The sequence below is a fragment of the Eleginops maclovinus genome, chromosome 5 (assembly GCF_036324505.1).
Source record: "Eleginops maclovinus isolate JMC-PN-2008 ecotype Puerto Natales chromosome 5, JC_Emac_rtc_rv5, whole genome shotgun sequence".
Lineage (NCBI taxonomy): Eukaryota > Metazoa > Chordata > Actinopteri > Perciformes > Eleginopidae > Eleginops > Eleginops maclovinus.
The window spans coordinates 978035-987776 of NC_086353.1; the positions used below are offsets into that span (position 1 = coordinate 978035).

General features: G+C 43.5%; 1 protein-coding gene across 1 annotated transcript in view; it reads right to left on the bottom strand.

Moving 5' to 3' along the window:
- The window catches only part of LOC134864555 (complement C3-like), a 32252-nt gene extending 22510 nt beyond the window's left edge, over positions 1 to 9742 (bottom strand). The window contains exons 1-15 of the mRNA XM_063883623.1: positions 9621 to 9742; positions 9119 to 9308; positions 8084 to 8249; positions 7709 to 7779; positions 7116 to 7207; positions 6673 to 6755; positions 6462 to 6549; positions 5903 to 6005; positions 5545 to 5659; positions 4690 to 4805; positions 4363 to 4497; positions 2764 to 2979; positions 2428 to 2628; positions 2060 to 2215; positions 368 to 497 (exon numbers count right to left, since the gene is read on the bottom strand). Coding sequence (XP_063739693.1) covers positions 368 to 497; positions 2060 to 2215; positions 2428 to 2628; positions 2764 to 2979; positions 4363 to 4497; positions 4690 to 4805; positions 5545 to 5659; positions 5903 to 6005; positions 6462 to 6549; positions 6673 to 6755; positions 7116 to 7207; positions 7709 to 7779; positions 8084 to 8249; positions 9119 to 9308; positions 9621 to 9700 — 1942 coding nt within the window. The 5' untranslated portion in view covers positions 9701 to 9742. The remainder of the gene's footprint in view (positions 1 to 367; positions 498 to 2059; positions 2216 to 2427; positions 2629 to 2763; positions 2980 to 4362; positions 4498 to 4689; positions 4806 to 5544; positions 5660 to 5902; positions 6006 to 6461; positions 6550 to 6672; positions 6756 to 7115; positions 7208 to 7708; positions 7780 to 8083; positions 8250 to 9118; positions 9309 to 9620) is intronic.

Consider the following 9742-nt stretch of genomic DNA (forward strand, 5'->3'; position numbering starts at 1 on the left):
TTTTTTTTCAGGCCAGTCGTTGTGAAATGGCAAAAATGGCCGCCACTGCACGGCAAACATGTCATGAATAAACTCAACATTTTGATCACTTTTTATCAAGCAGAACTTGAGAAAGAACCAAATCTGAAGTCAATCAAATTAAATTTCTTCAAGGAATTTTGCAAGTATGCATAAAGCGCAACAGTCCTCCAAAAATTGGACGAAAAATTTGAAATCACCCAAGGGACGGAAAACCTTTGCAACACTTGTTTTTGTCGATAAATTACTTGAATATGAACAAAAATCTTTGTTATTTTACAATATCTACTAGACTCAAGTAAACCAAACACACGGACCGAACCTGTATTAGCTTCATGCTTGTACGTACCCTGTCTGGTTTCAGTTTGGATCCCGCTGCTGGAGGAAAAAAGCAGTCCTGCACCTGAGAACACCGCCATGGCGTTTTGGCCTCCCCCTCGGATGCAGCCAAAATCTCTGTCCTCCACCGCTGCCCAAATCTTAGGGACAAAACAGGACACTAATAATGCTTGTCAGTACAGAACAAAAAATAACTTGTTCACTCCATATCATTTACCAATATGTCCCGGAAAAAAACTTTTTACAACCTTTACTTTTGTAAGTATTTGCAAAGAATGAAGGACTTCTGGAAAAAAACAAAATAAAAACATGATCATTTACGTAGTGTCATCTGGTCTTGTAGTCCAGACCAGCTTAACCTAGACCAAGTCATGAACAAGACCAGAGTGTAGCAATACTAAGCTAGGGTGAGACCGGATCCAGATCAAGACTTAAGAGGCCGAGACCAAGACAAGACCAAGGCAGGGCGAGACAGATTCTAGACCAAGACCAAGGCAGGGCGAGACCGAATGAAGACCAAGATTTTAAGAGGCCGAGACCAAGTCAAGACCAAGGCAGGGCGAGACAGATTCTAGACCAAGACCAAGGCAGGGCGAGACCGAATGAAGACCAAGACTTTAAGAGGCCGAGACCAAGTCAAGACCAAGGCAGGGCAAGACAGATTCTAGACCAAGACCAAGGCAGGGCGAGACCGAATCAAGACCAAGACTTCAAGAGGCCGAGACCAAGTCAAGACCAAGGCAGGGCGAGACAGATTCTAGACCAAGACCAAGGCAGGGCGAGACCAAATGAAGACCAAGACTTTAAGAGGCCGAGACCAAGTCAAGACCAAGGCAGGGCGAGACAGATTCTAGACCAAGACCAAGGCCGGGCGAGACCTAGTGAAGACCAAGACTTTAAGAGGCCGAGACCAAGTCAAGACCAAGGCAGGGCGAGACAGATTCTAGACCAAGACCAAGGCAGGGCGAGACCGAATGAAGACCAAGACTTTAAGAGGCCGAGACCAAGTCAAGACCAAGGCAGGGCGAGACAGATTCTAGACCAAGACCAAGGCCGGGCGAGACCGAATGAAGACCAAGACTTTAAGAGGCCGAGACCAAGTCAAGACCAAGGCAGGGCGAGACAGATTCTAGACCAAGACCAAGGCAGGGCGAGACCGAATGAAGACCAAGACTTTAAGAGGCCGAGACCAAGTCAAGACCAAGGCAGGGCGAGACAGATTCTAGACCAAGACCAAGGCCGGGCGAGACCTAATGAAGACCAAGACTTTAAGAGGCCGAGACCAAGTCAAGACCAAGGCAGGGCGAGACAGATTCTAGACCAAGACCAAGGCAGGGCGAGACCGAATGAAGACCAAGACTTTAAGAGGCCGAGACCAAGTCAAGACCAAGGCAGGGCGAGACAGATTCTAGACCAAGACCAAGGCCGGGCGAGACCGAATGAAGACCAAGACTTTAAGAGGCCGAGACCAAGTCAAGACCAAGGCAAGGCGAGACCGAATCAAGGCCAAGACTTCAAGAGGATGAGACCAAGTCAAGCCCGGGTACGAATGCATTTGATTCCTAGACAAGACCTTCAAAAAGTGGTCACAAGAAGTCCGTTGCTGAAGCATTATTTTATTGTGACACCATAACATATGCAGAATGTATTAAATGTGCAGGTCACACAAATTCTGTGTTTTATTATTGATTCACACACATACCTTCCCCTGTGTAAGTCTGTCCCTGTTGAGCAGGAACACAGCGTTGTCCACAGCCACCAGGTTGACCTTTGCCCCCGGGTCACCTCTGATCTGGAAACTAAAGTTCTTTCCTGGCCTGTAATCCCGTCGTACGCCATCCACCGACCCGACATTCAGCTGTGAAATAATCCAAAAAGAGTGAAGAAGAGATTAGATTTGAATTAACTAGATGATGTGTGTAAAACCAGAAACCACTACTAAATCAAGATTTTGGAATAAGCATGGAAACATGTCTCAATGGAGGCACAAAATACAAATATGAACCTGAAAATGAGCATAATAGGGCCACTTAACTGTACATTACTGTAGTTAACTCAGAGTTGACTCACCCCTCCAATGCAGGAAACTTCCACATCCACCCAGATGGAGTCCGGCACCACCTCCTCCCCACCCTCCCAGGGGATACTGTAGAACGCCACGAAACGGAAAGAGGGCATCATCTCCGGGGTGATGTGAAGTCCGATGCTGGTGATCAGCTGACCTGCCACATCCACGCGTTCAGCAACAATGATTTTTCCTTTATTCAGCACCTAGTGTGTTTGAACAGAAATCAATAACTGTTTTTGACTAAGCTCAATTTGATTTTGCTGCTGATTGTTCTATTTGACCTCCTGATTTCCAACGTTGGAAATCTACTGTAATGGAATCTGATGTTCTTGTCTCACCATGTAGGTGATGTGTGTGATGTGTTGTCTGTGGGTCGGGTCTGCAACAGTGATGCTCAGCTTCATGGACAGTCGGTCTCCCACAGACACTGTGTAGGTCCCCGTGGAGATGTACAGGTAGTTCTGTTTACTTCTTCTAAAGGCAATGAACGGTTGGACAGTGATCTGTTGTTTGGCCTGCTGCTCTGGTCTCAGTCCAGCCTGCACGGTCTCAGCCTGGGAAAGCAGAATAAAATAAAATCCAGATCAGTGGAGCTGGACCGATTGCCAGATTGAAGTGGCGTCCAAAGAGGTTCAAATGAAAGCGCTCTGGCGCCCATTTTATTTTATTACAGGTATTCTTTCTCCACAGTAGCATTGTTGTTCCCTTTTGTTCAGCTTCCAGCTGATGTAGATCATGGGATACTCCTCACCTTGAACCATCTGAGACCGTCTTAATCAACAACCCTTTTAATCATGGATTTAAACATCTGGTTTTTTATCCAACTAAGGTAGCCAACCTGGTAGATAGGATAAGGCAAGATTTAAACATCTTTGTGAACCTATCTACCAACGTATTTGTTTGAGGATTGTAAATGGACTTGCACTTCATGTCAGTCACCCCATTCACACCCATTCATGCAGAGCAGTACACGTTTTGCTCTAGGTAACTACCTTTCATTCACACACATTCATACACCGTTGGCCATGCCATCGGGAGCAAATCGGGGTTAGGTATCTTGCCCAAGGATACATTGACATGTTGACTGCTAGGGCCTTTACATGCAAGAGCCTGCAGATTTCCGTCATCACCTTGGACATAAAGGTAGTGCCCTGGCTGATAATCTCGACTTGTATTTCCAGTCATGAAACAGCTGTGCTCTCGCCCCATATACTGTAGCCATACCTTGCCAGTAATTCCCTCTTTAAGATTGTGTTATCTTGGATTGGTAGGTAGGGAGGTCGAGATAACCCTGCTGTGCCAGGCCAAAGAGAAAAGGTCCTACAAGACCTGCCGAGGAGTCCCTATGCCAGCCCTCTTTCTCAGCTATGCACTGAAAGGCTGTCGAGCAGGCCTAAATATAATCGTCTTCCATCATTTTGGTGATGAACCGACTTGGGTAGGGCCTTGGTTTAGGAGAGGCTGCTGCCAGGCAACTTTGTTTCGCTGGTTGTGGAGATTAGCTCAAGTTGTGGCTCTTCACATTTTCACCCAATACACTCAATTGGGAGTAGGTGGAGCCATCAGGAATATAGATGCCTCTCATTATCGTGTCTCCCAGCCCCTTACAAACTAAAACCTAAAAATGCTTGCCAAGGTAAAAAGTAGGGTCATTCTTTCATAGACTTGAAAAATATTTAACTTGCTTTTGCCACGGGGGCAAAGATAGATAGGTTTATATCACTTCAACATTAGTTTCACCAGTACTGTACTCCTAAAGGGATTTAAGACCAAAGAAATATATCAGATCAAAAGCAGCAAGACTAACATCAGAACATTTAAAGTAAAATGATGAGGAAGTACAAAGAAATCACCGAACCAGATCACTCGTGTGTATAAAGTGATGATTAATAGTTGAAAGGTGGGTAATAGCTCTGAGGGAATACAGTCATACTCACACTGATGGTTTGTGGGCTTTGATCTGTTGGCATGTTGATGGTGGTGCCGGTGGGCTCAACCAGGGGTGCGTCCAGAAGCGTTAATTTGACCGGGACATGTTGGGCTGGAGAGCCGTCATGGTGGCTCACCTGGATCTAAACAGGTCAGGGAAAAATTCCCTCTGTGATTTCAAACACTTGACAGTTTTTCACTTACTGTAATCTAGCTAATAAACACATGGACCCAAGACACAGAGGATCCAGCTTGTGGCGTTTTATTTATTTGAACAAAGACAAACAAAATCCAGTTTCGGAAAAGTGATCATAAACACAGAAGAATTTTCTTACTGTGAAGTCCAAGGGCAGGCCCGGCTTGAAGTACTTTGGAGGGTTTTTGAAGGATAAGACGTAAGGAGACTCCACAATTTTAATGCCAGTCTTTTCAGCTTCTACTAAATCACTCCCTGTACAGGAGAAAACTCAGGGTCATCAGTGCCAAAAACCACAAACCTGGATACTTTCAGAAATCTAAACTTGAATGACCTTAGTTAACACATCCATGGGAAGAGGAAAGAGCATGGATGTATAAAGAGGAGCCAGTGGGAGCATTGGGGATGTTAAATCTGGAAATAGGGCTTGAGTCCGAAGAACAATATCAACGATCTCATCTGAGTTCAGCATCAACTGGACTTTTGCCTTTGACCATCAAAAACACTTCTCAGACTCATAAAACCGTTTGTGTTCGGTGTCATGCCCCACATTTCCCAAAAGCTGAGCCACAGAGAGAGCCCTTGTTTTTGATGCCTTGAGTTGGTCCAAAACGCTCAAGAACCTGTGTATTTAGTGCTTCTTAAGCTGGTCATGGTTTTGACCACTCTGGGCCCTGCTGCTGCAAAGCGAATGTGATGTTTGCTTTTAGATTTCCTATTCAAAGTTCATTTATAATGAACAACACTTACATTTCTGAATTGCACTACTCTGGTCCCCAATAATACACTCAAAAGTTGTGAATAAAAAGGGTAAGAGAACATTTTTAAGCAATTATACTTGTAAAAAGTGGGATGGACATGTCCCCAGCATAAATCACAACTGTGCCCAAAAGCAATGCAGGTTATTTTAGAACCTGTGATAGTTGGGGGGAGGGCAATTCAAAAAGGTGTTTTATTGATGTGAATTGATTAGTGACAGGGTTGACTTTCTGACCTGACTTGGTGAGCACTGAGGCCTTCACATAGACAGAGCTGCCCACCAGAGATCTGATGTTGGGATGGGCTCTCTTGATCTCCTCCATGCTCAGTTTGACCACTCCTCCGTCCAGCTGCAGGAGAACAGAAAGTATTTTACCAGACATCTAGTTTACTATAACCTTGGACTCGCACAAAATAGGGCAGCTAAGATTCTACCATGATCTTGAAAATAGACATTTCAAAAGATGTTGTGTAAAGGATTAGGGAAGGATATGTTCACACAGTTGAAAAATATTAAAACCGGAATATTAGGGACATTTCATTTACCATGTTAATTGTGTGCATGTTTTTGAAGTCAGTGGGCAGTGACTTACATTTGAGGTTTGCTTCACTGAAGGCAACCTCCTCATCTCTTTGTCAGTCTTCACTCCAAACACAACATAGGCCGTGCCCTGGACCGGCTCCCCATACAGGTACCTGAGATACAATCACAACAACAGGAAGTCAACACGTTTCAGCCGTTCATTTCTGACATACCCAAGAATTCTGGAGGAAACTCATCGTGTCATCAGATATGCCCATTTCGAGGTTCATGCGTACGCTTGTATGGTTTCGGCACGTTGCCCGAATTCCTTGGGAATAAAAGTGTTTGCACCTCATGTTTTCATCCAAAAAAAAGTCAGGATTAGGTTTCAAATAAATCGTAAAATTGATAGGAGTTGGAATATTAATCTAATGTCCAAAGGATTAACAGCTGAAGTCAAATCAGTAGTTGTGAAGGTTTGGGTTCACTTCAAGGTGTTATTGAATAAGGTCAATAAAGTGTGTGTGTGTGTGTGTGTGTGTGTGTGTGTGTGTGTGTGTGTGTGTGTGTGTGTGTGTGTGTGTGTGTGTGTGTGTGTGTGTGTGTGTGTGTGTGTGTGTTAGACCAACCTGGCCCAGATCTCTACTTCCAGGTCATCATCATCCAGGTCGAGGAAGGGTTTCCTGGGCGTCAGAGTAACATTAAAGGCAGGAAGCACTGAACAAAACACAAAGTCACATTTAGAGTTGGCAGAATGTGACGGCTACAATACGAAATGTTATCAGCCTAATAAAACAAGGTTGTAAGTAGCAGGACAAAGCATAGAGTAAGTTGACCTACCATAATGTTTCACCTGGAACTCTGAGAAGAAGGTGTTCTGCTCCCGGTGGTCAAAGTGTGCAAACACCGTCCATTTTCCTTCACTGCCAAAAACACATCAGAGATCAGAGGAACACTTGGTTCTTTTGACCCTTGTTTCTACTATGGCTCTAATAAGTTTCTACCATGATCCGAGAACTAAAAATAAACATTTATCAGATACGTGTGTGAATACTTAAATATCTATACTTGATATCTTTTCTGAAATCATTGCTTCCAACAAAAAAAAATGTTGTCTTAAGGTATTTTCTTTCTGTCCTTCACGAGTATAAAACAGCCAAGAGCTATTGATCTGTGAGACGGTGTTTGTTCTGTGTGAATGTGAATCAGGAAGGCTGACAAATAAGAGTGTCTCTCGATACAATATTAATGGGCAGTGGTAGAAATTGAGTCAAATATCTCACTTGACAAATTCAGAGAGAGTAACATGATCATTGAAAACGCCATCAACAGCTTTGACCTTGGATACTTTGTTAACCACCACACCATCGGGATTCTGAAACACACACACACACACACACACACACACAAACACACACACACACACACACAATTCAGTCACACATTCTTACAAGTAGCACACATTCGACTTCTCTCCAATCATGAGCACACACACACACACACACACACACACACACACACACACACACACATTCTTACAAGTAGCACACATTCGGCTCCTCTCCAATCATGAGCACACACACACACACACACACACACACACACACACACACACACACACACACACACACACACACACACACACACACACACACACACACACACACACACACACACACACACACACACACACACACACACACACACACACACACACACACACACACACACACTTTCAGAGGGTTATTGCAGGTTATGATTTTTAAATGTTGTGTTTTTTCAGATGAACAGTTTAGAAGAGAAATCTATTCATATCACAATGATCATTGAGGAGGCTCGAACAAGGAAATAATTGGCTAACTAACAATAAGTTTACCTTAAGATATATTGTGATGGTGCTGTTGAAAGCCTTAAAAGACGGAGAGGACGTGAACGCTCTGAATCGAACTGGAAAGGGAAATGGAAAAAAGTCAGGCTCAGAAAACATGTACATAAGTCTAACAATATAAGGTGCGTTATTGATATTACTTGTACCTCTAATACATTTACTGCTACTATTAGCAGTACTTCTATCGCTAATGTGACCTCATCAAAGAAGTGGCTCTACCTTCATTTTCTAAAACAAAATACATTCTTTCTTTTTCTTTGTCCAATACCAATCTTACAAACCAAACAGTGTAAGATTTGTCCTTTCAAATGTATTTCGGGTACGTTAGGATATACTTTGTGTTTTGTTTTCTCCAGCTCTCACCAGTATCTCCGGGTCTATAGATGGGTTTTTCTGTCTGGATGAAGATGTATCCAGAGTGAAAGGACACCATCAGTATCTCCTCCATCGAGTGGTAGTCCCCAAAATCCACCTTCAGATACACATACGTGTTCCCCCACTTCTTGCGCTTCAAATGATCTGAGGGAACCTGGGAGGAAATCAGATTGAGATGATAAGTTATTGTTGCTGCTCCAAGTGTATCTCATTCCCAGATTGTCCCATGTTATCCCAGTGGATTTGCTGCTTGTCTTTCCTCTTGCATTATTGGTTTGTACCTTGTTCTTAGTTTCCTGCTTTTCCTTTCATCCCCCAGTTTTTGCTCCAGTTTCACTTTTTTAAATTTGTGTTTTGTCTTACTGCTTTACGTACCCTGTCGAAATGGGGCTAGAATGTTTATTTTTTGGAGATGAGATGTTTCACTTGCCCATCAGAGCAGAAAAGGGCTTCTTGTTGGGAGGGCGAAGATGCTGCTCCTAGGATATCCCACCTGGAGTTGTCTAAGAAGCCCTTTTAGTCTGCGAGCTTACGCCGTGCTAACCACCAATCTGCTAGCAATAGACCTCAACCCCAGCCCAGTATTGGGGCATTGTCCCTATCTCTGCAGCCCTAATTCCTAAACCAGCTTCAGTTAATAATCAATTAATAATAACTCGCCTGGCCTTTGGAGGTTCTCGGTCGAACAGTTGTGTGTTTGGTCGTCTTCTTGATCCTTCAGTGCGGCAAATCCTGTCTGCTTGGCCTCTTTCTCTGCGTCCAGAGATGCTTCCCCCAAACTACTCTGAAATCAGGATGTTTGTCTGAGATTGCAAGCCTTCTGCCCTTCGCCGTCCGCCTGGTATTCCCTGCCCTAATCCTTTCTCTGTATCTCCTAAACCCAGCCTTTTAGTCACGATCACTTTCCATCAGAAAAAAGTTATTTTTTAAACATATTTTAGAGTTATGCCCTGAAGGTTTATTAGAAATTGTTGACAGTTCATTGTGGATAGTTGAGAAGAAAATTAGACCTTGTTTAGTCACCTGTATAGACTTGAGAGTGTTGAATCCATTCTCCAGATTGAGCATCACAGAGTCCTGCAGGAGCATTGTGGACTTGCTGAAGTCCATGATAGAGATGGAGGCAGTGATGGAAGTGGACAGACCTTTTGCCTGGAGGTAGATGTTCTCCGTGCTGTCTGTCCTCAGCATGTTTGGAGCCAGCATAGTGAACCTGCAGGAAAACATGATGCAGGAGAAGAATTCAATAACAGGGCAGGTGCTGCCAAAATGTGAATTACTACTAACACCATTAGTAGTACTGAAACACCTACGAAACAATGCCAACCTTTACCACCACGAAGGACACTAATAGTAGTCGTATACCATAGAAATAAAAATGTTAGAGGTCCTATAGAAAGATATCTGATATGTAATTGAAATTTCTCATGATGAAATCCAAACATTATACTGTATATTATGTGGTAAAAATAAGATAATTAATAGTGTATGATTGCTGTTTATGTTTACATGTAGAGAAAAGTACCTTTTTGAAGTATGAACTATGGCTCTGGAGCTGCAGAGAAGCAAGAAAAATAAAAAGTGAAGTAGAGTCCAGCGAGCCATGTTGGCAGACTGGAAGCCTCAGTGGACTGTGACCACAGACAG